The following is a 27,702-nucleotide window of genomic DNA, read 5'->3' as shown; positions in this document are numbered from 1 at the left end:
AGTCTCCGGTGATTGGCCATAAATACGGAAGTGATACCTCAGCCCCATATCAAAACAACATGGTAGTTGTACAGCGGTGACATCGTTGTTGCCTTTGGGACAGATCGCGCTCAAGGAGAAACCGCGATCTCTATATTTCCTATATCGGTGGACAGATCCTGATGACTGGCATGTTTATTCAATCATAATACAAGCTTTTTTACGTTATAATATCGAACAATGCTAAACCTTCCAAGGGCTATCCCAGCCTTAAACGTGGTTGGTCGGGGCTTATTTGCAGCAACGCGCTTTTCTGCAGAAATGCGCTTTTCTGCAATACAAAGTATCAATCGAAGCTTAGCGTGTATAAAGCACGGCGATGACAGTGCCAATCATGAGGTTTATGATGTTATTATATCTGGGGGAGGAATGGTGGGATCGGCTATGGCATGTGCCTTAGGTGAGTGACAACATCTAGCTGTCATCGTCGAAAAGATTATGCGCTCTTGATTAAAAGGAACGCAAAGTAACAAGCATGCGATTTTCCTTGGCAGGGATGCACCCAAAATTGTCAGATAAGAAGATCCTTCTTCTTGAAGCAGGAAACAAAAAAGTGATGGATAAGGTTCCTGACAGCTACAGCACCAGAGTCAGCTCTATCAGCCCAGGCTCTGCTACACTTCTCAGTGGTACATCATTTTTTTCCACTCTGATGTCAAGGTTTTGCCAATCAATGTTCTTAAAATCTTAGTTTACTGTCTATTATTAGGTGTCTCGATGGTGTTAATCATTAGTTTTTTTATTCATACATTTCATACACGTACAGCAGTACTTCTCTTCACAAAATTGTACGAAAACTGGCTTCGAAACTTAAGTTTTTCATAAAAATATAAGTATTTGATATGTCAGTCTTCTAATTCGTTCCACGATCCTTAAAGAAAAGCTACAAACTAAACCCTTTTAAAAAGATCCATGTGTCACAATTGTGTATGAAATGTGTGGAATAACACACAAAAATGAGAGAAAATTATAAGAAACTGATTGATTGATATATTCATAACAAGCATGCAAAAACATCTATTCAAAGTGTCCTAAATTTAACAAGGAAGCTAACAACCCCCCCCCCCCAAACTGAAATTGCTGTTTTATCAATCTATAAAGGTATCCGATTAAGAACTTTTTAAAGAATACAGAAGATTTCTAATATCTCATTTTTTTTGCAGGTATTGGTGCATGGGAGCATGTAAAAAAACTGAGGTTCAAGCCTTATAAAAAAATGCAGGTATGTCATTATTTATGGATTTAGTTTCTTGTTACCTAGCTGTCTTTCTAATTGCACAAGTATTTTTATTATAATGCTTTTATTTTGAAAAAAGAAACTAATGGAAACACACCTTGTTACCCTAAAAATGCTCTCTTACCCCCATCATAATACAATTTCATTTTTTTCCTTTCACTTTTGCTTTTTTTTAACATGCAAATCAATGCACATTGATATTCTGCATGTATTTTTGTCATCCCAATAGTCATAATAGTATACAATTTGTGGAGAGCAAATACTTTAACATTATGCCGCTTCTACTGAGTTTTACAGCAAAATGAACAAGCAACTCAATTCTACTGTGTATAATTATGCGCAGGGTATGGAGTCATTTACATTAAATGGTGGGTTCAGGTGACATGTAATTTCTTCATTCCTTTATGCAATCTCTGCCTTTATTAGCTTCTCCATAAAAAAAGAAAAGAAAAAAAACTGAACATACCTTCACGAGGCAAGAGCCAAAATTGGATGACCCAGTTTCTTTCCTTTCTCAAAACCACATTTTTGATGAGGATCAAGTCTTTTTGACGCTGGCAAATTGCTACTCGCGCCTCGTGTCTTCTAATTATGAAGATTCATGTGAACAAGTGCAGGAAGATGAAAGGTTGTTTGCCGCTGGATGGGAATGGATGCAAGGCTCAGCCCAAGCTTGTAAGATGTGGTTGCTGTGTAGCAAAGCTTTGACCGCAGTGTTTCACTTGGGGCTAAAATGTCATCATGCCGTGCCTTTAAGGGTGATTATGGCGGCCTACCTCACCCATGATACCTTTTATTCTATGACTTTTTTTGTTTGTTTAGCCTGCTGAATCATAGTCATTCCCTCTTAGCCATCCAAGGGAAAGTATGCACTGCGTGACTGAATAAAATTTGTACCATGCTCAACTCTCCCCACCTTTTTAAGTAAGAGGTTTTAACTTCAGAACAAGGTCATCTTCGCTTAAAGTTGCAAGAGAATGTTTAAATCTTGCAAGGAAAGCAATAGCTGCATTGCGCCAAACCTGGTTTTAAACAAACCAGAAAGATTTTTGGGTTGGTCTCAGGTTTTTTTTTTTTTTTTTAAACCTCCTTCTTAACCACTTATCGCAAGTTGCAAACCAAAATGCTATTAGTGGCTTTTTTAAAGGGTATATCCCCTGACTTTATGATAGACTGGGAAGAAAGAGTGAAGGAACAGCAACAGTATATTCCAGCTGGATGATAAGTTACTTCAGTATGGTTATAACCCAGGAGAGGACTGAGCAAACACTTTCAATTCCTCATATTGAACCCAAGTGATGCGTTTTGTTGTTAATCACGAATATAATTTCAGCTCCGAATGACATGTTTGACAATATTCAACTTGTTAAGTACTTTTTTCCGTTTATTTGTGCCTCTGCTGTTTATGGTGGTTTTGTAGGTTGTGGAGTTTTAAACATACATCTTTTTTGTTTAATGCAGACATTTTAACAATTTTGCCCAATCCAATACAAGCAAATGTCTGGATTACACAGTCAATGGGACAAAAGGCGTTTTTTCATTTAGTTTTTTTTAAACTTTTTATTTTGGTAACCAAATTGGGTACATTCTCAATCAAAAACCAAGTATTTGTTTTAGTTGGCATTTGTTGAAAAAGTTTTGTAAACCGCTGTCCTAAATGAATTTTGCATTTGGTGACCTAATCTATTTAGCAGGCCGAGTTAATCTTCGACAGCAATTTCGACATGATCGTCTCTTCCCAGCTATTTATGGACGGGGCGGATTAGTTTAAGACGAGACCACAGACGTAATGACTCTGTCATTTAGGTTTGGGATGCCTGCTCCGATGCCCTGATCACATTTGATAAAGACAATCTGGAAGAGGAGATGGCTTACATTGTGGAAAACGACGTGGTCGTGGCGGCACTCACCAAACAGCTGGATGATCTGTCTGGTGAGTAGAACATCATTCAGTCACCCAACAGAGCTCGTTCCGCCACATTATTCCATCCTCCGCTGCTTTTAGTTGTGTGGCTGCCATGAACCGTTGATGTTTTTCCATTCATTTGAATCAAAACCTCACATTTTAGGAACTGGCGAGGACACGTGAAGTGGTCCAGTGACCTATTTAAAGCTGCCATGTGCTCCCGGCCTTGCCACCACTCTAAATCTGACAGCGTAAAGCGCTCTATTTCTTTTGACATTGAACCAAAATGTTGCAAATCAAAAATCGGGCTGCTCCGTTCTTGGCATTTGAAGTGGTGTATTTATAAGTGTGTTTGGGCCAAACAAGGGGCTTGTGGTTCCCACACGTTTTTGGCCCCATGCCTCACATTTGTCCTCCTCTCATTGATGTTGTACATGAAAAGTGTGCTACCAGCTGGTTTCAATGAAATCTCGCCCCTTCAATCACCAAAACCCCATATTTAACATTTGTGTTCGGTAACCCAGTAGCCCAATCTGGATATGTTCTGCTCCAAATTGGCATGAGCCAGCGGAGCTCAGGCCTCTTTCATGTTCTGGAGGACCAGCTGCCTGTATTTTCGGAAGTGGAGGAGGTTTTGATGCAATATCAGACAAGCTGACGGCATGTGCAAAGCGTGGCGTGGTCGGCTTGTAGATAAACACTATTAGTCCATGGCAGGCCTGTGGTGGCACGCCAAAGCCATCAAGACAACACTAAGATAGGAATTTGAGCAAGTAAGCATCTTGTGTTAGAGAGAAAGCAGTAGTGCACAAGCATCAAATTCCCACAGGCTAGGTTTTCTATTTTTCTTGCTAAAATAACAAAATTAGAAATTGATTTTAAAAAAGTGTTTTTGTAAGCATGTAACATTTTACCATTGATTTTTAAACTTTTTTTACTGGATTCTGGTTCCAATAGGTATTTTTTAATTAGATACATGGGTAATTGGTAAGTATATGACTTTAAAAATTGAAATTCTATTGCATGAAGATTTGACAAAGTAGAAAATTAACTAGTTTTATTTTCTTTTTTCACCCTGATTATTCTTTAGAGAATGTGCAAGTCAAATATAGGTCAAAAGTGGCCACGTACACGTGGCCAATGCCGCATCAGGAACTCCACTCCATACCCTGGGTGCAAGTCGGCTTAGCCAGCGGGGAAACTCTACAGACCAAGCTGCTTGTAAGTTAATCTTGTCTTATTCACATTTGTAACTTTGCATGGCGTCATCTTTTTGTCATGCGGTTCAGATAGGAGCAGATGGACCCAACTCCATGGTGAGGCGGCATTTAGGCATCCCTGTAGTCAAGTGGAATTATGACCAATCAGCAGTGGTTGCTGTACTTCATCTATCAGAGGTTAATCTAATTTTTTTTCTGTATATTTCCAATGCAAGAGTATCAAATATATTATTTTGTCATTAGGTCATCACAAACTGGAATAGTTGACATTTATTGATGGCAATGGCAGCCAATAAGTTAAACAAAATTCTTTTTACTAAAATGCACATCATCAAGATGTTAATTGTCCCTCTTAAACACAAATGCTTGACCTCTAATACAATAAATAATACACCATTTATTTTGAATTACTCATAATCAATACATTTTATCTATTTTAACAGCCGACAGAGAACAATGTGGCGTGGCAGAGATTCCTCCCAACAGGCCCCATTGCCATGTTACCGGTAATGTTTCCATATTGTTAGTACTGCATTTAATATAGGATTTTACGTATATATATTGTTTAAGCCAAAGTCTATTGTGCTGCAGCTGTCGGACACAGAGAGCTCACTGGTGTGGTCAACCAGTCATCACCTCGCCGAAGAACTCTTAGCAATGGACGACGAGTGCTTCGTGGACGCTATCAACTCCGCTTTTGTGAGTGACGACTAAAACCAGCGTGAGACAGGGAGCGGCCCAGTGCGTTGGTTGGGTTTATGTCCTCACGCATCCACTTGTTTTTGTGTGAGCGCATATTTTTCAAACCAGACTCAAAACAATGAGATACCTATTTCTTTCTTGCCTTTAGAGGAACTCCTTTTTCCCAAGCTGGCTATTTTTACTGCCAGCCGATGGACGGGGTCACCACGGTTGAGTCACGTTGGCTTTTTGGGCCTGGTTTGGTAATTAAACTTGTGGTCTCCCAGTGTCGCCCATTACTGCATGGAATGTTTTTCAAACAGAGCTAATTCAACTCTTTTGCCTAACCGGCATCTTCTTTTAATTAGCCCAGCTCACCGGGTCTTTCAAACCCTTTACTTAGGGAAGGGAAATGACGGCTTTTGCCTGGAGTTCAGCTTTACTCCAATGTCAGCTAATTTCTTTGTCCACGCTGACCAAATCGTCTGTTTTCTCTCTCATGTACTCTTTCTTTTTTTTCACAGTGGAGTAACGAGAACCAGTCAGAGTCGGTGGAGAAAGCCAGCTCTCTTTTCCGAAGTGCCCTCGCCACCGTCATGCCATTCGCAGGTTCACCTCGCCAGCTTCCCCCGAGTGTGGCGGGCATCGGCCCCAAGTCCCGTTTCATGTTCCCTCTCGGCATGGGTCACGCATCGGAGTACATTAGGCACAGAGTTGCACTCATTGGGTAAGTTAAATGACTAGACATTTTCTGCAGAGTTTCTGTTTATTGCCATCTGAAAAGTGAATAGAAGTTGTAAAAATTTGAATTGACTAACAATTTCCCTGGTCGTTATCCATTAATCTTCAGTTCCACTGAAATTTTGCAATACATATCGACTAATTTTGAACAATTAAGCTCATCAGTAGATACTACTAGTCATCATTAAATTGTAGGAAAAGTTTTATACATAAACATTTACAATTAACTCATTGCCTACCATTGACAACAATAGACCTCCATTACGTTTCCAATGGGAAGACTGAATATGAATGCTCATTTTTGCAAAATTGGATGGACATTTGTCAATGGCAGCCAAAGAGTTACTGTTAAAAGTCTAAAGGGTTAAGGGTTTTCATTGTTTTCACTTTTTATTGACACTGGTTTTGCTGCTGCTTATTCTGTTCAAGGTCATGCATGAGCTGGATTCTATCCCAGCTGACTTTGGGCGTAACGCAGGGTACACCCTAGACTAGTGGCCAGCCGGTCAATCATAGGGCACATATAGACACTATGGGCAATGTAAAGTCTTCAATTTAACATGCGTCATTTTGGAATGTGAACTGTATACATTGAAAACCCTGGCAATTGCGTGGCCAGGGAGACCATGCCAACTCTGTAAAGGATCGGGAACCAACCAGAACCTGTGGCTTTCGATCTAGTAGTAGCATGTTGCCTTCCTCTCTGGGAAAGTTGATAGTTGAAACTTGAACATTCCCACGTTATTCAGCTTTGGTTGTCCGAGATAAAATAATAATCTTGAAATTTTTTACTAATGATAAACTGACAAACTTTAGAGCGCTGATATTTTTTTGGGGAACATTCACATACTATTACAAGTTCTATTTCATATTAGAAAATAAATTTCATACCTGGGTGGAAAACCATGGTTTTCACAAATTGTGTTCAACTTGAGGTAACGCTGTACTTTTATTTAGAAGTGTGTATGTGTGTGTGGTGTACTTGTAGAGACAAGCATATGTTTGTCTTTCCAGCGACGCAGCCCATCGTGTCCATCCTCTGGCCGGTCAGGGAGCCAACCTGGGCTTCGGGGATGTGGCTTGCCTCACACAGCTATTGAGCCAGGCCGCCTTTGACGGGAAAGACCTGGGTGAGTGAGAGCTCCAAAACAGACACCAGCAATACGACCAAAACTCAGTGGTTTCCCTTCCACCATTTTCCAAAGGCTCATCTCACACAAAATATGCATTTTGTTTATTTATTTTTCCACCCCTCTTCATTCTGAAAGGGTACTTTAGCCCTCACCCCACACACACACTTCCCCAACTAAAGTTCTATTTCTTTAAAAAAAGAAAAAGGCCCTATGACATGAGTGCAAGTGGTTAGTGTGTTGGTCTCAGTTCTGAGATTGAGGGTTCAATCCCAGTTTTGGATCTTCCTGTGTGGCGTTTGTATGTTGTCCCTGGGCTTGCGTGGTCTCTCTTTTTGGTTTCCTCTCGCATTCCAAAAACATATGCGGTAGGCTAGTTGGATACTATAAATTACCCCCGGGTATGAGTGTGAGCGTGGATGGTTGTCTGTCTCCTTGTGCCCTGTGATTGATTGGCTGGCCACCAATTCAGGGTGTCCTCCGCCTGGTGCTTGTAGTTAGCTGGAATAGGCTCCAGCACCCCCAGCTACCCTTGTGAGGATAAGCAGTTCAGATAAGCAGTTCAGATATTGAATGAATTAACTTCAGACATCATTTTACCAGGTTTTCACCACCAAAATGAAAAGTGCTCTTTGCTCTGAATGGCCATATTGATTGACTAAGTGCTTGTTGTCAGTTCTTACTGATCAGTGGTTTGTTGTGCAGGCTCAACGCAGCACCTGTTAGAATATGAAAGTGAACGGCAGCGGCACAACCTTCCCATGATGGCCGCCATTGACCTCATGAAGCGTCTGTATTCCACCAATACAGCTCCCGTGGTTCTCCTGCGCTCCTTCGGCTTGCAGGCCACCAACATGCTGCCAACGCTAAAAGTAAGTAAGCCTGGCTCAACTGGGATCGCGTCACACGCTAACCTGTCCAGTCTGAGCTCCACTTTGGCGCCCTTTTGCAATGACACGTAACCTGACTTCACCAGTGCCTGTAATTTCCAGGGCTCTGAACTTACTACTATGCCATCTAAGTTTAGCTTTAAATTTACTGTTACCAAAAGTGTGGGTGGGGTGCAACGCTGGCACTACGGCAGCGGACAGCGGCCGTGGCTTGTGTTTTCACACCCCCTTTTATTACCTATCGTTCAAGTGAAACTGCCTTATTCACTACTTAGTGATTCAGAACCCAAAATCCTTCACATTGCCATAAGGGTTACTTAGTATTTACCCTCTTCCTGAGTTCAAATAGGTCATTTGGAGAAAAGGGTTCATTTTTTTTTAAATGACGCTTTCGTCATCTAAAGCTGGAAATGACTTGTATTTTGTCAAGTTTCCATTCAAATGATTTTTTCCACTTTTGCTTGTGCAGGAACAGATCATGGCGTTTGCAAGCAAGTGAAGAAATCTGCTATCAAGGTGTTGTCAGTTTTGTTAAAACATTGAATGTCAAATTAATTGAATAAATATGTAATATAATATCAAATTGACTGTCAGTTATTTTTCGGTGAGAAGTTGAAGATAGATTGCAACTATTTTGTTGAATTGCTACAGGCAAATTCCTCTATGGCAAACCACTTCAGCCATCGAAAGAAAACTGCATGTCTTGATGGAGTGAACAACTTGGCCATTAAACTCACAACACTAAAACTTCAGACTTGTGAGTTTAATTCCAAGCTAAAAGTTTACAGTTCAGCCTGTCTTGAACTTTCAAGAAAGCCCACCAAATTTGGAATACATTTTATGAATAATGGAAAAATTCCAGTTCTCTGCTGAGCCCTGACTAAATACTACACTTCTGTTCATTAAAATTCTTTGTGGAAGGGACAGTGAATTATCTCAACTCTTATGCTGTAATCTTGCATCATCTTTAACACACAATGGGAGCATAGTTCCTGCTATTGGCAAGAGTAAGACTCATTGTTGTCGTAATCCACAAACCTGAAAAGGCTTGGAAGCTGTTGTGTACATGAACCTATACAATGTATATAGATATTTAGATGTTTTTTTTCTCTCAAATCAAGTTGTTCCAAACTCACGTACTGAATGTTGTCCTTTCCTTAAATCTTTCAGCAATGTGTCGATCCCGCTGTCATGTTCACCGCCGCAGCTGTCAAGACCTCATCCTTCATACGTATACAGGTATTCATCATAATTTCACATGTTCTGTGGTTGGGCTGCTTACACTTTGTATTATTCATACATAGTTGGATTGCTAAAAAGTGTTTGGCTTGTTCGTTCAACAGCCACTTTATTAGGTACAACTCAAGCTGAAGACTGAATCAAATGAATGGAATAGAATAATATAGAATAGTTCTTTATATCAATATGAATATGAATTGTAAGGAGTTGGGAGCTCTGCTCCCATTTAAATTCGGACTTAAATTTGCAGTGTGCATAAGTGTGTATACTTCCCTTCCAAAGAATTATTTTGCTTCATTCAGTGGTGAAATGTTACTCATTTATTTATTTATAACAGGAAAAAAATGCATATTCACACAGACTTTAACTGAAACAAGGAATTCACAAGAAAAAAAAAACAATTTACATACAAAAACTATTAAGTTATTCATTTTATCATCCACTGAGTTGTGACATTATAGTTTCTTTGGTTGTATTAATTTGTATTTAAAAGCCCTTCCTAATAAGTTTAACTGGCATGTTTAATTATATAACAGTAGTTGTGGAGTGTTTTGAATACTGAAACAAGAGGGAGGTAAAAGTATTTAAAGTTTAAAGCCCAAAATAAACATTGTTAAAATACATTAGATAGAATTTCAGCTATTTAAATATTTGTACATTTCACAAGAAGCAGTAAAAAAGTATTATTACTGTTATAAAATCAGTTACATCCCAATTTACAAAGCCATAGATTCTGCTTTTGTTTTACTTTTGAAGTAGTTAAGCTTAATAACGGTGTTAACTCCACTTAATGAGAGGTTGTTTTATTGCTCCTTTACAATTTCGCCACCATTGATGCTGACTATTTGGTTGAGGAAAGCCTTCATTTCATGCCTTTGACAGTTCACCACACACGCACTCAATGCAAGAGTAAGCTTTGACCTCTTAAGTCATAAAAAAAATGGCTACAATATCTACGATTAAAGTGTTGCGTGCAAACTTGAAGGACAGAATCCGTGCGCTTGTCGACCTTTTCCAGCGAAACCGTTTAGCGTCTACTACGAAAGAAAGCGTTAAGGCAGATGTGAAAATAGTATTGTGTACTACAAACTAAGACAGCGATGTGAGGAAACATTTTTCAACGCCCAGAGGAACCAGAAAATTCTTTACGAAAATAAAGTTGGTCGGCCCAGCAGTCAAGGGCTCAACATACAGTAGAAATAGCTGGCCTTATAAAAATAAAGGGGTTTGTTTTTTTTTCTTGAAGAGTTCTGTGAGTGATTGGGGATGAGGTTGAGGAGAGGAAGGTTTGGCAGGATGGGACTGGACGCAAATGTGGGAGTGGGCGGAGGGAGGGAAGCCCCGCAGTGATTAAAGTGTCCCTCTCAGTGCTGACTGCTTTGTTCGTGAGCTCCCCTTTAGTGAATGTTGAGGTTCCTGAAGTAGTCGAAGGTAGCGCCCAGGGCCCAACTAGTCTCCACGTTGTTCACTTTTTTGGCCAGCTGCAAAGAAGTGAAAAGAAATTAGATTCACTTTGTTGTCATGGTTAAGCAATGCGGGGTGTGTCCGCGGTGATTGGACCATACCTGCAGGACGGTGTTGTCCTTAAAGCCAAAGCCTTCTTTGAGCAAGCAGGTGATGTATGTCATGTCCATGCAGAGGAATGGGCTGACGGCACGGTATTTGGTCATTTTGTTGCACACTGAAAACGCAAAATGGCAACATAAGTCAGATTTAAAAGGACATGGATCGTTTACATAGCAAATGGAAGATAAAGTGATTATGTTGGTAGGTATATGTTGTCTTTGAGAATTATATTGTGCATTTTAGGTGAGATTTGTCAATTTAGTTGCATTTGAACAAATGTGTGGGAAGATTAAAATGAGACTTTCTTGTCACGTACCTTCTTTGGCCCGCTTCTTAAAATCCTTCACCTCGATTGCACCACCTCGGGTGCTGTCTATAAGGCAAAACCAACAATTAGAATAGGATTAATGCCTTTGTGTGGCACTCATTTAGACTTAGGCGACCAATCCATTCATTCTTAGCGCTATTGACAGAGCAAGTTGTTCAACCCATTTAGACTGAAATGGATATTTGTTCAGTCTCCTCACCCAGTAAAAAAATGGATTGGACAGCTAACGTCGTCATTGACATTGAAAAATTAACATTCACAGCCAATCCTCCAAAGTTTCAATTATTAGACATTTACACTTGCCAATGATGTTATGAAATCTAACAAAAAAAACTTTCTGGTGTTAGTGAGAGTACCTTTTTAAATTATTTTGATGTATTTAATTATTTTTTTTATTCAAGATCCATTGACCCATTCATTTTTTTTCCTAAAGAACAAAAACTATTGACTATTTTGTTAAAGACTAACTTACCAATGAGGCCAGCTTCCACAGCTCTGTCGAAATAATAGGAGAATGCGTAGAAGACGCTGCTTCCTTTCACCTCAAAAGGCTGATGCACAATTCCCTTGATGACCTTCATGACCTCATAGTAGCACAGCTTGTAGCCTGCATAACCTGAAGCCAAGTAGAGTAGTCTTAAGTTCAGTGTCAGCCAGACGCTAAAAATTGGGGTTCCACTGCATGATGATACATGGAGGGGAAGCCCAAAAGTGTCATTATGACCGATGTGCTGACAAGAGAGGCATTTATGCCACTATGACGGCCTGTCTATTTTTACTACATAATTGGGAGCGGTCCACATCCAGGCACTCGTTACACGCACCAGGAAGAAAAAAAAATCTGCAACACTTGGACTGTGGTATGGGATTGACGGCTGTATTTGTGTAGGTTTTCCTTTCATTTAAATATAAGGTAGAAGATGCAACATGTGTTTGGCGCCAAGTTTCAGTGGCTGGAATGTTCTCATGTGACCGTATAAAACGTGCTTGTGTGTTCGAAGGAGCTTTGCTGTGATTGGTGGGATAGAATTTGGAGGAAAAAAAATCACATAAGGGCGGACTGGACGTACCATCTGGAACTCCACTAACATGGTAGGTGGTTCCACCAAAAGTCACATCTTCTCTGAACTTCTTTGGGAGACAGGAACTGGTGAATACTTTCCAATCAAGACCTAATATTGTTTTTTTTAAATGGGAAAAAAGACCAATTTGTTTCTTGTCATACTAATGCATTTTAAATTGTATAATTATTTTTTAGAAACACTACCTTCAGCTCCCAATGCTCCAAGAGTTGCCAACCGAGCTGCGTAAAGTCCATTTCCAAGATAACTATATGGAGAGGAGATCATGATAAGGTATTATGAAACTTATAGTACCAATTATATTCAATTTGATAACCCGATAACTTACCTGTGGGTGTAAAGCTGATATGTACTATTGAACAAGTTGAATTTTGCAATGTAACTATGAGGAGCCGATTGGACTGTTTTCTGTAAAACAGAAACTCATTTAGTGAATTTCTTTTCATGAATTCCGCTGAAAATAATTATCTAATGCAGCCTATTTTTTTTTTTACCCTTGACTTAGGAAGGAAAGTGATCTGTGTAGAGCCGCCTCCCAAGTCCAGGATGCCAACTGTCCTCTTTGTGTTGGAATACAAGTGACCTACAGGTTAGTGGAAAGAAAAAAATGACACTTAGACACCATCCAGATAAGTCAACAAATTATCTTTGACACTCATTGTCAACAGGAATTGAAGTCATGTCGTTTTTATAGAACAAGTTGCACACGAAATGACTAGCATCACATGTCTTTGCAAAGTTGTTTGGAAACTGATGACTGTTAAGTGTAAACTGGTGACACCGATTGTGACATTGTAGCCATTGACACCAGCATAGCAAAATACAAGCAATGGCTCACCTGTCAGGAAGTTGACGGTGACCCAAGCCAGAACTCCTGGAATAACACAAAGGTGCAAATATGTGCATTAGCTGTGATTACAACACTGTGAGTAATCATCAAGATACACAGTAGTGTCCAAACCATAGTCCGCGGGTCAACTGCAGCCGAAGCAAATGATCAAAATGTAATGAGGCTTGTGCAAGAAGCTTGAGTTCAGCCTACATTGTTGTACTTCTCAGACATATCTTTCTGAACCGCCTATTTTCACAAAGATCACGGGGGTGCTGGAGCCTATCTCATCTAACCAAAGGTTGCCATACTTAGGAACAATTCAGTGTTCAACTGGCCTACCCTGCAGATTTTTGGGATGCGGGATTTAACCCGAGTACCAAGAGAAAACCCACGCAAGCCCACAGAAAACATGCAAACTCCAAACATGCAAACTCCCCTCACTGAATATATAAATATTATTATTATTATTAAGTTTTCGCTATATGATAAGACTGTACAGCTTAGTGTTTAATAAATTGAAGTGTAAGGATTTAAAATTGGCCCTTGCACCCTTTTTTCTTCTGAAAACGACCCTCCGAGAAACAATTTTGGACACCCTTGCTTTAACTAATGAAGGAGAAAAATAAAACAACATACCTTCATTTGTTCCATTCATAATGGTGACACTGTTTTGTGGCACATAGAAGGGAGACTCATCAAAAACATGGCGCACCTGCAACAAAATTTCAACCATTTACTAACTATAATAGTTGTTGACAAATGCAGTATAGTAGAGGATGAAAAAAATGACACGAGGAACCCATGCAACAGTAGCAGATTAAATACTTGAAATGACAACACCGCAACAGCTGTCCCCTTTTTTTTTTGGTGACATCACAGCCGCCAAATGGGCAGAGTTGCTCTCTTTTTTTTCTCCCAAGTGACACTTGTAAGCACTTAGTGGTTTCTCATCCCGCTCCTCGGCGGGCCGGCTCGTGTTTGTGCCAGAGTGTCTGAGGGCAGCGGGCGAGCGTGCCTCACCTCATTGAGAAGAGCTATGGCCTTGTCTTCGGGCAGCAGGCGCAGGCCCGCCGTGGCCTTCAGGACCACTGGGGTCCTCTCCCACTCTTCCTCTGGCACAGTCTTCTTGGCTATTTTCAACAATTGGCGCACCGTATTGCCGCCCTAAGAAAAAAATAGCACATATGATAACAGGTACAACAGTATGTGTCGAGAACAAATGGAAATACACAATATTGTGTTATCGTGGCTTATTAATATATTTAGTGTATATGTGTGTTTGCATATGTAAAGCCACCCTGGCAAACACCCCAAGATATCTGTAATATGAACACCCGTATTTGGCACATACAATCTGGCACTATCTATGAAACAAAGATAGCATTGTTTGGTTTTTATTTAATCTATTTAAAAATTAGTATAATATTAAGTAGATTTAAATACTAAGTACTTGTGGTTTTTGAGTTTTTATTAGCATTGAATTGATGTACACATTTTATTATAAAAGTTAATTTAAATCCCTAAAAAAATAAAAAAATATTCATATTTTTTAAAGTAAGAATAATATTTAAAATATATATATTTTTTCTAAATGTGCTAAAAAAATGTTTTTGCTTGTTTATTATTTTGTTTTTTTATGACCAAAATAGTCACTTGCTTGATGAAGAGTTAAAAGACTTTTGAATATCAGTCCATTTGAAAGAGTCAATCATAACTTGAACTAATACATATTTAAAAAAAAATCATGCATACCTCCTCAGGGTTATCTTTATAAGCAGAGAGCCCAGGTTTGACTCCATGGTACATTTCATTGTCCAGAACTGGCAGCTCAACTACAACGATAAAAAAAAAACATGACATCAAAATTTGTGAGTCAACAGATGACCAACGAGATAATATTTGCGTCTGTTTAAAATAGAAAGAAATAGAACAGCAACCACCAGGAACTATTTTCTAACATGCAATATTTAGACAGCATCACGTCACATACGCCTCATGCAATGCTCGTTAGGAAGTCAAACCTCAACTACTTTTAGAAACGCACTTGCCGGGTTGAGGAAGGAAGCAAGCCAACTGGCGCACAGTGAGGAGATTAAGTTAGGGGCTTACCTGGGTCTTTCTGAATGAATTTATAGATGTGGATTCTGGTGCCGGTGCTGCCTGCATCGAACATGATGCCGTGGAAGACACGGGGGGCGGGGAGGGGTGCTAGCGCAGACCGGTGGCGAGGCTCAAGCTCAGGCGCCGGGTGGAGCTCTTCTTGCTGCTGGTGGAAAACCTCTGGCAAGGACTGAATGTCCTCGGGTCTTGGATGGAGCACACGTGGGATGACAGGGTGCCTCAGCAAGCCCGGATGCGGGGCTGAGCGCGCTGGCGGGTCGACGACCTCCGGGATGTGGTTCTCCATGTTGGAGGGAGGCTGGCGGAAGCGGATGTAGTGCGGGAAGTCGCGATGGGGCCGGTAGTAGGTTGCCTCGGCTACCAGGCACCCCACCAGGAGCCCCAAGAAGAGCGATAGGAGGTGACTTGTCACAGCCATGTTGTGAAAAGAGAAGAGTTAGAGGTGAGGAGGAGAAGTAGAAGGAGAAGATGCTACACTAAAAGTTGAGTGCTCAGCAGAGTGGATGCACACAGGACTGTCCTCTCGTGTGTTTACACTATATAAGGACGTATGGGCTTGGCGAGGGGCCACACCGAGAGCAGCAGTCCTCCAATCCTGTGGCGGTCCATCCCCACTCCATTCAGTCCCCCCTCTTGTTGGAAGTTGAGCTGGAGACTACCTGCCTCTGCCTCTTTTTTTTTTCACTTAGAAGGAGGAGGAGTTTGCTTATTTTGGGCTATGTTTTCCCTCCTCATCTTTACTGGATGTGGAGGTCCCCCCCCTTTCTAGGAAAGGAGAGAAGTAGGGTCTATAATGAAGGGGTGGGGTGTAGGGGCAATAGTCTATATTTACAAATTGGAACTCAAGTGCTCCGGTCACGAAAGCAACCGCGGCAAGAACAAAAACAAACTGAAGAAAATGCTCGTTTATGGATGTTCCCGTGATTATTTTAAGACTCGACAACTTGCTTGGGGAGAAATGTACAAAGATGGTACTTTGCTTACTTCTGCTGCCTTAACTTGAATGATTGATGGACTGACATGTGAATAAAGATAGGGCAATAGATAATATAAAGCTTAATATGGTTTTTAATTGTATGTGGTTTTGTTTAGTGGCTTATATAAAACACATTTCCTTACCCTCATTTAACCTCTCTTTCATAGTCATGCAGTAATCACCACATTAAATGTGCAGCCGCCTTACCAACCTTCAAATATGCAAATGTGATCTGCACTCCAGCTGGCACAAACGTTGAAAGAATGTGAAAATCTCACTCCTACTCATCTGGGTCGGCCGCAGGCTACTTTTTTTTAAGGGGGGCAACATTTAAGTACATTTCACGAGATGACATACAGGGTGAATTTACTGTAGGTAGCTGTTTGGCAGCCTAATCACGAAACGTGCGCCAAGTGTATCATCTGCATTTTTTCTTCTTCTTCTTCTTCTTGACTTGTTCTTGGTTGCTGAACATCCAGCTGCAAGGCCAAACAAGCTCAATACCTCATCTGAACTACATTTTGCTCCCAGCTGAGACTGAATATCTTCTATCCAGTGCGAGTATCCGTGCATAGTGACCCTATAACCACCCTCAGGCCTAACATGTGGTTTAGCGTTTCACCTCATGTGGCGTGTGACTGAGGGAGAAACGTCAAGGGTAATAGCAGGGCAGAGTTTGCACACGAGGGTACAGAAAATGCAGGAAGTCCACACAGAGGACAATACGCGGGGGGGTGGGGTTTGGCATCAACATTCCCCCATCATGCCATTCCCCTCCCAGGACACTCAACTGTGCAAAGCACTGTTCCAACACTGTAATTTGAACTAAAAATATTGGACTCTCTTTCCTCCTTCCTTTTTCTAAATACTGTGGCTACTTTTTTCAACCCCGTGGTTTACCACAGTGGTCGTTTGCCGCTATCAAAGCGTACATGTGCAGGAACTCTCAATAATGTATGCCCGTGTACCCGAATTTGACTGAACATGGCATTTCTGGAGTGTAACAAAGTCAGATTGGAGAAACACAATTGTGCGTGTCATGTATGTGTGGTGTTCTTTCTCATTTTTCGCAAGGAGAATTTCAACTCACGTTGCTGAAATTGAAGTAGTGGGATCGACTACTTGCTTAAGGACACATCCACAGTGTTCAATTAAGAGGGAATATACAGCTGTATTCATTTAAATTGAAATGGCCTTTCCAATTGGGTCGTGACAATATTTAGACGCACATATGTTGCAATATGTTCCATGAAACACAAACTGGAAGTTACCTCCAAACCTCTATCGACTAAAAATATGATGTACGACCGCGACATCGTCTGACAAGGTCCCCATACATATCATTGAAATAAAACATCTGCGCTGTGATTGTGGCTAACGTGTAACATGATCATACTCAGAAATTACAAGGATGAGAATATCTTTTTGGTACTCAGCTCTTTCCTGTCTGAGATCTAAATGATCTGCTTTGCATCACTGAACACATTACATGTCAGTTACTGCCAAGTCTTATTTGTTGTCCAGACAGTCATGTTTTCGATGATTGGGGGTTCTGTGGTAGCTTCTTCCATGAACCTTTTTTTTTTTAGGGAGGACTGCTGGGGAGGAGGTTTGTGTTTAGGGTTTCCTGCTCATAAAGAAGTCACAATAAATAATTGCTATCAAGTTTTTGGAAAGGTATTATTTTTATATGATATAGTGGATTCTCTACACTTTTGTCCTCATTGGGGTCACGGGTTTGGTGTGGCTTACCCTGTATGATAATAGGCGAGAGGCGTGGTAGCTAGTTTGAAAACAATCCATAGGAACTGTAAACAACATGTTCCAAAGTCACCATCATCGTAAAGCCTTCAAAATTCTGGTTTGCTGGTTCTTTTTAATAAGAAAACGGCATACGTAAAAGTTTTTCTTCTGGTTGTCATGTTGATAAAATCCTGATGTGAGGGTGGTTTGGAGGACACATAACTGCTCTTTCAAAAATGGTTAAAAATGTTAAGTTTATATCCTTGATTGATGGTGCTTGACATGTTGAAACAGTGAAGAAATATTTTTTTCCGTGGAAAAAAATACGTCGGGAAAAAGATTTTTAAAAGATAATGTTGCACTCATAACAAAACAAAAAAAATGGGTAAAAAGGCATGAAAGAATCTTTCAATTCATTGTCTCTGATGGTGGATTAGGTATTTAAAAAAAATTCCCAACTCAGTTTTAAGCATAATTCTTTTAAAGACTATACATTCAGATCCATGCATGCTGTGAAGGGGCCGCAAAAAGCATAGCCAAACAAAGGTTGTCAAAAAAGTTGATGACTTTGTGGCTAGATATTGTATATGCATCATGTTGCGCAAACACAGACAGACCAAACTTGTCAAAAACGTTAATTGCCTTGTTGAAATATGTCTCAATATTTCACTACTTTTCCTGCATACGCTGAAAGGAATGTTCCCATACATTACTTGACATTGTTTAGATAGCGGTGATCCACTTAAGTGCAATAAAGGGGGGGTGAAGCCTTGAATCATAGGCTGCTTTAATAGCACGCACCAACACTGGTTGTTCAATTATAAAGTCATGTAACAGGGGCTGCCCTTCCAAGCATAATGTCGCATGAGGCCAGTAATTTTAGAAATGTGCCACTACTGGGCTGTAAATCATGTTGGTATGCCCAATAAAAGAGCCACCACCATGCCATGACACAGCACATTACCAACAGCGTTTTAGAGCCCAAGTAGTTTCAATACCAGGGTTGGTATTTTGCTTGAAGTTAAGTGAAACCGTCAAGCACAAGAAGGGAGCTCAGCTTTGTAATCTACACAGTGCAATGTATCATTAATATGCTGCAAGGTTGGCCTCAGGAATGCCTTGTTTGTGGGTGTTCTACCCCTAAAGGTTCACTGAAGAAGTCCAAACCTTGTCATTACAATTCCAATGATAATGACAGATTTCGAATGTTCGGGGTTATTTCAGTTTTTCTCTCCTCACTGTCATAGTAATTACCTTTAAATTTAGTCTTCAAACTCTGTTCACCATGCTCTAGTGCCGAACAACCCTATATATGATCCACTTAACTGTAACAACGCCCAATGCTTATTGCAATATATCTAGTGTACACTATGGTTTGATGAATGGCCGACGGGTGACAATTAACAGGCTGAATTAGATGACACAGAGAATGCAGTGGCTTTGAGTTACAGCTAACGACATTTGTTCCTATGAACACAACTAACAGTACAGTCCTAGTCTAGAGCATTATTTTCCAATTTTTGGTTGAGACAAGGTACTCTTCTTACATGGGAAAATTGTCATGATAAGGCCTCAAACACAAAGCATATTTATGAGATCAAATATGAGAAATAATAGAAATGTTTGGTCTATTAAACGCCCGTTAATCTGATACATAAATATGTTTCCTCTGCCGTATAATTAAAATGCATTTTAGGTGTTCTGGCTCTCCCTATCACGAGAACAGGACAGGCGAGTTTAGCCGTCTAGTTACCCGAAAAACTGAACTTAACAGATGCCTATTTAACGAGTTGTTCCTCATTTTACAATTCATACTCTTGGATCCCTGCTGATTGTCTCATCAACCCATGTGTGTCTACTTAAACCCTGTGTGTTTGTCAGTGATAGTCAGATCATGTACCAATGTACGGCCCAGCGGGTAAGCGGTAAGCGGTTAGCGCATCAGCCTCACAGTTCTGCGGTCCTCAGTTCAAATCCAGGTCACTCCACTTGTGTGGAGTTTGCATGTTCTCCCCGGGGATGCATGGGTTTTTTTCCCCGGGTACTTTTTCCCGTAATCCAAAATCATGCATGGTAGGCTGTTTGGAATCTCTAAAATAGCCCCAAGGAATGAATGTTAATGTGAATGGTTGTCTGTCTCCTTGTGCTCTGTTGATCGGTTGCCTACCGGTTCAGGGTGTCCTCTGCCTCCGACCTGAAGTCACCTGGCTCCAGCACCCCCTGCAACCCTTGTGATGATAAGTAATTAAAAAAGAGAATGAATGAATGAATGAATGATTTAAGCCTGCTTGCTACAAATAGACTCAGCACTTTTTACTTTATGTTTCAGGTTTGTGATTAAAATATTGTCCACCCAAAATAGGAACCTAGATTCCACTGTCACATGCATATTGTTTTTACCTCTTTTTTGTGTATTCTTTGGCTTGTGCGACTTATACTCAGGTGTGACTTATAGTCCAAACGTACGGTAGATTTCTTGTGATTTGAGCTGCAATGTGGCTGCAAAACTTTACCTTGATTCACTGCTTTGACTCAGGAAAAGAAAGAATAGTGGAGAACAAGAACTCAAACTGGACAAGGACTTGGATAAGACTAAAGCTAATATTGCTCTCTGGGACTTCAAGCTACAACTCACCGAGCAAACTCTTGCAGAATATCGCGAGAATTGCGGTCAACTAGCGCACACAAATGCCGAGCTCAGCAGCAAGCTGGCACACGCCGAGAAAGAACTCCTGGATGCCACTGCCAACTGGCAAAAGAGGGATGCCGCCAAAGATGCGAAGGCAAGATGACGAGCACCTCTGCATTGAATTTTTATTACATTTAAATGTGTTTTTCTCTTCTGGTACAGATTAATGTGCTTCATGACACACTCAAAAGTCAAGAGTTACAAGCTCTTGAGCAGTAGAATAAACTGGTGAGTGACATTGTTGCAGGTTTATATGTCAATTAAAGATCCTCCAATGAAAAGGTAGAATCCTGTCAGAGTATTCAAAAATAAATGATCAAGACTCACACAGTTACACACCGTGTGAAAAAGTACCAAACAATTATATTTATGTAACATTGCCATCAACGTTGTTTAAAAAAAGAAACAATGATGTATTTACAATCTAAACAAAGCAGTTACAAATGCAACCTATAATCCATCAAAGGCATTGGTGTTTATTTTAAACTTTATGTTAAAGTATAATTTTAAAGTGACATTGACAAATGTAGTTACCACACATATAGTTGCCACACCTCAAATCAAAATTCTCAAGTGTATTGCATTAGGTTTTATTAAGGAAGAATGCTAAGTATGATCTGGGTGTGAAAAGAGCCAAAACAACAAATACTACTGCCTAATATTGGAGAGTGGTGGCCCAGTGGATAAGTCATCAGTCTCTCGCCTCTGTGGTACTGGGTTCAAATCCCAGTGCAGGCAACGATTTTCCCAATATTATTCAGGTAAATGAACGAGATAAATTTACAAGTACTACTGTTTTCTCTCACAGGGTGGTGGCCCAGTGGATAAGTCATCAGTCTCTCACATTTGTGGTCCTGGGTTTGAATCCAAGTGCATGCAATAATTTTCCCAATATTATTCAGGTATAAGAATAAGTTCTACAAAAAATGACTAAGTGTGATCTGGGTATGAAAAGAGACAAAGCAACAAATACCACAGTTTAATATTGTCCTGGGTTCAATTCTCAGTGCCGGCAAAGATTTTCCAAATATTCAGTTAAAAAGAATAAGTTAAAATGCCTAAGGGTTTAAGTGTATAAGTATTCAGTGGTGGATGAAGCATTTTGTCCAAAAAAGTGTTTCACCCAATTTCCTTGGATAAAATGTTTCAACACCTATGCCGAAGGCAGTTCGGAATATAACCTTTTACATACACACACTGACTAATGCACGTTATTATGAAAACAATTTCTATTTTGTGTTTGTCTATGTTTAATAGGCGTGGCCGAGGTAAGAGTTCAAATAGTCGATGTCATACAGCAAAATGGCGATTGAGACTGCACGGGCGTGCACTGCAGAGCTGCTCAGAGCTGACAAACTTCTTACAAGACGTTGCTGCACATGTTGTATGTCGTCGTTTGGGGATTTCGAAGCCTCGGTTCTCATCTTATGAGTGATCGTTGACGGTTGCATGCTCCGTTAGCGTGATGCAGCCATGACAGCAAAATGTTTGCAAACAAATTGGCTGCATTGCGTTACCGATCGCTCTTTGTTTTAAAACTAATCATTCCTTTGTGTGTTTCAGTCCCTCAACGAGCACCACCGACTACTGGGAAACATCGAGAATGTGGCCGAAACGACCAGAAAGGATCAACTGGTCGACGCCATAACAAAGGGGGTATTTTTTTAATAGTTCCGATTTTCTCCGTTTAATATTTAAACATCAGCTTTCAGTATTCAAGGATTTGCGCAATTGGCTCGTTTTTCATCATGATGCATTCAAATTTTGAATGAGATCACCAAATGACTTTGCGTTTTTTAATTGCAAAAATCTGGATAAGTCACCCACACAAATGCATTAGTGGATGCGAAAGGAATTAACAGCAATCCCTCGATTATCGCGGTTAATGTGGACCGCGATAAATGGAAAAACTGTAAAGTAGGGTCAACCCAATTGAATTTAATTTAAAAAAAAATACTATAGTGGCAAGTGGGGAAGCTTCCGCTTGAGTTTCAGTGTGGCTTTTCACATTTTTCTGATTTTAAAAAAGTAATATGCCATGTAGTGGCACTAGGCACTTAAATAAATATAATTTTAGCCCCTTGACTTTCTTTAAGACCTCAGGGTTAAACAGTAATCCCTCGATTATCGTGGTTAATGTAGAAAAGACATGGCTGCTATAAAGGAAAAATTTAAATTAGGGTCATCCCTATTGAATTTAATTTAAAAAACATACTATAGTGGCAAGTGAAGAGTAGCTTCTGCTTGAGTTTCAATGTGGCTTTTCACTTTTTTCTGAATTTAAAAAAAGTAGTCTGCCATGCAGTGGCACTGAGCACTTAAATAAATTATATAATTTTAGCCCCTTAACTTTCTCAAAGACCTCTAGGCTAAACGGTAATCCCTTAATTATCATGGTTAATGTAGACCAGACATGTTGCCATAAAGGAAAAATTTAAAGTAGGTTTATGCATATTGAATTTAATTTTTAAAATAAATTCTATAGTGGCAAATAGAGAAGTAGCTTTTGCTTGTGAGTTTCAATGTGGCTTTTCACATTTTTTCTGAATTTAAATAAATAATCTGCCATGTAGTGGAACCGCTAATATTTGATGGATTAAAACAATCATGTATTTTTACCCCATTGACTTTCTTAAAGACCTCAGGGCTTGGATCTTTTAACTTTTAGTTTTAAATGTGGTTTTGACAAAATTTAAGTGAGGCATTTATTCAACCATAGTGCAGGGGTCATTTTTGACTCTCGTATGGTAAAATAACTTTTTTTCTTGGTGTAAGAGAAAAACAAGCATTTTAAGAATGAATAGATTTTAAATTATTGACTGAAAAACTCGAGGTAAAAGTATTTAGCCCCAAATGTTTTATTTTTTTTCAAAATAAAAGATTTCCCCAATTCCGGTAAAACCTTCCTTGTGAATGTATTTTTAAAAATGCATAAATTGATTCTGGTGTAACATCCAGCACTGATTTATGCATTTTTTCACTTAACTTTGTATATTGACCCTTTTTTTTTTGTTTCCAGAATTCCACCCAAGTTGAGATGGACTACACCACTCCCTGATTCTGGTAAAATCTCACTTGCAAATGGTTAAGTTAAAAAACATTTGCAAGGTCTTGCCTTTTATTTTGGAAAAAAAATTGTAGATTAATTCTGGTGTAACATCCAGCACTGATCTATGTATTTTTTTTTCAAGATAAAAGGTAAGACCTTGTGAATATATTTTTTACTCAACCATTTACAAGTGAGGTTTAACCTGAATTGGGAGAATTCCACCCAAGTCAGGTAAAACCTCATATGCAAGGTCTTTCCTTTTATTTTGAAAAATGCATAGATTGGTGTAATAGCCAGCACTGATCTATGCATTTTTCAAAATAAAAGTTGTCCTAAACTTGATATATTGACCCTCTCTTGTTTTACAGAATTCCACCATTGAACAGATAGCCTCAGGCGCCTTAATTTTTTTTCTCTGCTGGATGGTCAATGTGAACCAGTCTGACATTTTTCAAAATAAAAGGTAAGCCCTTCTCATTGGTTTTTTAACTAACTTTGTGCCTTAACCCTTTTTTTTTTGTTTTCCAGAATTCCACCAGGGGGTGGAGAAGATTCGATTTTTTACGATGCTGGACCACCAACGGGAACCAATCTACAAACTTTTTCAAAATAAAAGCTGGGGCTTTTATTTTCTGGATTTCCTGCTGGTGACAGGAGGAACTACTTCAAGTTTTTCAAAATAAAAGGTGAGCCCTACTCATTGCTTTTTGAACTAACTGTGTACTAACCCCCCCTTTTTCAATTTTCGAATCTTCTCCACCAGGGGGTGGAGAAGATTCGATTTTTTACGATGCTGGACCACCAACGGGAACCAATCTACAAACTTTTTCAAAATAAAAGCTGGAGCTTTTATTTCCTGTATTTCCTGCTGGTGACTGGAAGAATTACTTCATTTTGCTCAAGTTTTTCAAAATAAAAGCTTTTAAATGTATGCATGTGTTTTGTCTTTAACAAAAGATGCAAGTCACAATCAAAGTTAAAATATTTTATTTGCAAGTAAACATTTTAAATTTGGAAAAAACACTTAGAAAAATTAAATAAAAAAACTTAGAAAAATAAATGAACAAAAAAAGGGCAATAAACACTTAGAAAAAAAAGGGCAATAAACACTTAGGCAAAAAATGAACAAAAAAAAGGGCAATAAACACTTAGGCAAAAAATGAACAAAAAAAAAGGGCAATAAACACTTAGGCAAAAAATGAAGAAAAAAAAGGGCAATAAACACTTAGAAAAAAAAATGAACAAAAAAAGGGCAATAAACATTTAGAATATTTTTTTTAAAAAGCTGGGGGAATAAACACAGGTGAAAAAAAGATGGGGGAATGAACAAAAAAGCTGGGAGAATAAATTGAATATCCTAAAACAGGGGTATATATATTTAGCATATATTTTCTTTAAAAGTTGGGGGCATAAATAATACTTTTTTAAAAAGTTGGAGCAATAAACATTTAGATTTTTTTTTTTAAAAAGCACGAGAAATAATAGATTTAGGATTTAATTTTTTTTAAAACCAAGGGGAATTTAAATTTTTTTTAATAGCTGAAGGAATAAACCATATTTTAAAAGAAAGTTGGAGCAGTTAACACTTAGAATATTTTTTTTTTATAAAGCTGGAGAAATTATATATTTAGGATTTTATTTATTTTTTTAAACTAAGGGGAGTAAACAGTTGGAAGAAAGAATAAACACTAGTCTTGTACTTGGGAAATTGACTTAAGAAAAATCTACTTTAACAAATGAAGTTTCTAATCTTTAATAATATCCTTGTGGACTTTACCTATATAAGAGGTCACAACACCAACTTATGTTCAGTGAAACCTCACCATAAAGATCAGATATCACATCATGGAGTTCCACAAGATTATAATATTTAAAGCTTTTATTTAGTTTGGATGAAGACTTGGATATTTTGCAATAAACAAATACGTTAACCTTTGAGAAGCCTGCCAGTCATCTCTGAAGTGCAGATAAGTCACAAGTGACATGGACCTGAGGTGTACAAAGAAGAAAACAAAACTTAATATAGAGAATCAAGATTCACCAAAAAGGCTTAATGTTTTCTTTTGAATTAATTTTACCTTGATCTGGCCCAATCTCCTCTCCTTTAACCTTGAGGGCGTGTGTTCTGGGCACTCTGGAAGAGCTGCATCTGGATGCTAAAAAGAGAGAACTTGATTTAACCAAACTAGTTGGGAGTTGCAAGACTATTATTGCAAAATGGAGAAATCCTACAACAAACTTAATAATATACAATCAAGATAATGAATGAAAATAAGTTAGTGACTGCTACGTGCTATTCTTTTCCCTTTTCAGACAAGGCGATTAAATATACACAGTAGCAATAACAGTTAGAAGAAAGTTGACGTAACCATTTTTGTATCAATATTTTTTATAGTGTGAAATCAGAACAATTACAAATTGGAAATGGCACTCGTGGTGGAATCTATCTTTACATCCAACATTAGTTGTACCACTGGATGTAATTTAGGAGAGCATCTCCCCATCAAACTAACTATACTCATGTTGATAAATCTGACAAAAAAAACTTAGTAAAATACGATCAAGCTAATAAATGAAAATAAGTTAGTGCGCCGTGTTGTGCTTTTCTTTTCCCTTCATCAGACAAAGTGATTAAATATACACAGTAGCAATAACAGTTAGAAGAAAGTAGACGTAACTATTTTTGCATCAATAATGTTTAGAGTGAAATCAGAACAATTAAAAATTGAGGAGTTTAGTACAGATAAGGCGATTAAATATACACAGTAGCGATAACAGTTATAAGAAAGTAGACATAACTATTTTGCATCAATAATGTTAAGTGTGAAATCTGTTTACATACAACACAAGTCGTGCCACTGGATGTCATCTAACCATCAAACTAACTATACTTACATTGACATCTCGACTTTGTTTGATTAGATTAAAAGTATTTCTACACGACGGAATAATGGACAGAAAACGGACAATACGGTTAAAGCCAAATGAAAAGTGCCGTCGTGTCACTAATGCTAAAATAGCTAGTCAGATGCGGCACACATCTGGATAGGAAAAGGATCTCAAACTTCAATTGTCGACGGTGTGTTGAAGCTGGCATTAAAGTAACAGATTAACCGGCGTTTTGGGCTCAATCGATTACCAATAAGTCTCACGATGGCGTGATAAAACGCACTTATGACCGTAAAACGCAAGAGAACTTACCTCGTTCGGATGCATGTGTCTAGACCGCCGGAAGAGAAATGGCTTCCTGAAAGAATGAGGTACCGCGCATGTGCCAATTTTAAACAGCTGGTTGGACTACGCACAATAGCTGTTTTTTGTTGTTGCAGCCAACAACTACTGCCCTCCTGTGGCGTGGCGTAATTTTTCAATTACCACGTTCATACAGTAAAGTGAGGATCTTGCTGCTCATCTATGGAATTCCCCTATACATCAATAAAAATACCAATCAAAAATACTTACATCTAAAACTCCCTGATAACCAAAGCTTTATCAGGATGATAAAATCCATTTTTCCTATGCAGGAAAGAAAAAAAAGTTATCTGGTGGTGGTTTAGATATAATTTATTAAAAAAGAAACCCAACAATAACTCTGTGTTCTTTTTTTTTTTACATAATGATCAAGGATTTTTATTATCGTAGACTCTTTCATCAGTTTCAGGTTCATTACAGAAAATGTTTATAGTACAGCGTTGTTCAATGTCTCCTCATTGCTTTAATAATAATAATAATAATAACTTCCTTAGGAGTGCTGGTCACATATCTGTACAATATGATTCGATTTTTTTTCTCTTTAATCTGTACAAATTTGTGAAGTCATTTAAAAAGGCCGTCAGCAATTAAAGAAGCTGCTTCTCCTCTTGCTATTTTTTCCCTCTTAAATAGTTGCTCAAATAAAATATATTTCCCTCCCCACCCCAAGCTTTTCCCTAGGGAAAGGGATCAGGAACAGTAGGGTATTGGGCAAATATTCTCTGCCGAAACCTCTCAAAATGAATGAAGCCCAACACCCTACCGCCCTTTTTTTTAAAATTCTTCTTCCCTTTCCCACCCGGGCAATTTGGCACCGCGCACATAAACAAGACTCACAAGATAAACGACAAGCAAAGCTTTTTGTGAAGCCGATATGATGCATACTAATGAGAGAGAAAAAGTGTCACCTCAAAAAGAAGAAAAGGACCTTGGACATGTCCCCCCCTCTTTTACCTCCTAACTGCAGCACCATGGGACATC

The 27,702-nt window shown here is 39.0% G+C and overlaps 2 protein-coding genes and 1 long non-coding RNA gene across 7 annotated transcripts; 1 reads left to right on the top strand and 2 right to left on the bottom strand.

Annotated features, from left to right (window-relative positions):
* The first annotated feature begins 22 nt into the window (after positions 1–22).
* On the top strand, positions 23–24,400 carry coq6 (coenzyme Q6 monooxygenase). 5 transcript variants are annotated; one of them, XR_013328455.1, is made up of 23 exons: positions 23–439; positions 534–668; positions 1,203–1,261; positions 3,083–3,209; positions 4,273–4,403; positions 4,472–4,579; positions 4,846–4,908; positions 4,994–5,101; positions 5,608–5,810; positions 6,839–6,954; positions 7,660–7,826; positions 8,314–8,360; positions 9,015–9,083; positions 11,979–12,069; positions 12,236–12,332; positions 12,565–12,648; positions 21,229–21,322; positions 21,678–21,804; positions 21,984–22,076; positions 23,440–23,483; positions 23,838–23,932; positions 23,998–24,155; positions 24,233–24,400. XR_013328455.1 is itself a non-coding variant. In XM_077732032.1 (12 exons), the coding sequence occupies exons 1-12, from the start codon at positions 220–222 to the stop codon at positions 8,341–8,343; spliced, it is 1,467 nt and encodes a 488-aa protein (XP_077588158.1). In that variant the 5' UTR covers positions 23–219; the 3' UTR covers positions 8,344–8,419. The 5 variants fall into 5 exon arrangements, 1 of the variants encoding a protein (XP_077588158.1); XR_013328454.1 differs by having other exon boundaries at positions 23,440–23,700; positions 24,009–24,155; XR_013328452.1 differs by having other exon boundaries at positions 23,440–23,700.
* On the bottom strand, positions 9,485–15,620 carry entpd5a (ectonucleoside triphosphate diphosphohydrolase 5a). The gene is made up of 13 exons (XM_077732031.1): positions 15,001–15,620; positions 14,644–14,723; positions 13,912–14,055; positions 13,528–13,603; positions 12,898–12,933; positions 12,554–12,642; positions 12,388–12,467; positions 12,245–12,306; positions 12,048–12,149; positions 11,450–11,593; positions 10,966–11,022; positions 10,649–10,764; positions 9,485–10,564 (listed from the first exon to the last, which is right to left on the bottom strand). The coding sequence occupies exons 1-13, from the start codon at positions 15,428–15,430 to the stop codon at positions 10,481–10,483; spliced, it is 1,500 nt and encodes a 499-aa protein (XP_077588157.1). The 5' UTR covers positions 15,431–15,620; the 3' UTR covers positions 9,485–10,480.
* A 281-nt stretch (positions 24,401–24,681) lies between the features above and the next one.
* On the bottom strand, positions 24,682–26,758 carry LOC144206849 (uncharacterized). The gene is made up of 3 exons (XR_013328456.1): positions 26,671–26,758; positions 25,548–25,625; positions 24,682–25,458 (listed from the first exon to the last, which is right to left on the bottom strand). It is a non-coding gene; the product is annotated as an uncharacterized LOC144206849 (long non-coding RNA).
* Between the last annotated feature and the right edge of the window lie 944 nt (positions 26,759–27,702).

This window comes from Stigmatopora nigra, chromosome 13 (assembly GCF_051989575.1).
Source record: "Stigmatopora nigra isolate UIUO_SnigA chromosome 13, RoL_Snig_1.1, whole genome shotgun sequence".
In the NCBI taxonomy this organism is placed as follows: Eukaryota; Metazoa; Chordata; class Actinopteri; order Syngnathiformes; family Syngnathidae; genus Stigmatopora; species Stigmatopora nigra.
This window is presented reverse-complemented; position numbering and strand designations above follow the sequence as displayed.

Excerpts from the sequence above, each read along its gene's own strand:
- entpd5a (XM_077732031.1), bottom strand. The coding sequence starts at position 15,430 with ATGGCTGTGACAAGTCACCTCCTATCGCTCTTCTTGGGGCTCCTGGTG. Across the intron at positions 12,307-12,387 it reads TATCAGCTTTACACCCACAG|TTATCTTGGAAATGGACTTT; the intron begins GTAAGTTATCGG and ends CTCTCCATATAG. Across the intron at positions 12,150-12,244 it reads TGGAGCATTGGGAGCTGAAG|GTCTTGATTGGAAAGTATTC; the intron begins GTAGTGTTTCTA and ends AAACAATATTAG.
- coq6 (XM_077732032.1), top strand. The coding sequence starts at position 220 with ATGCTAAACCTTCCAAGGGCTATCCCAGCCTTAAACGTGGTTGGTCGG. Across the intron at positions 1,262-3,082 it reads AGCCTTATAAAAAAATGCAG|GTTTGGGATGCCTGCTCCGA; the intron begins GTATGTCATTAT and ends TCTGTCATTTAG. Across the intron at positions 4,404-4,471 it reads CTCTACAGACCAAGCTGCTT|ATAGGAGCAGATGGACCCAA; the intron begins GTAAGTTAATCT and ends CATGCGGTTCAG.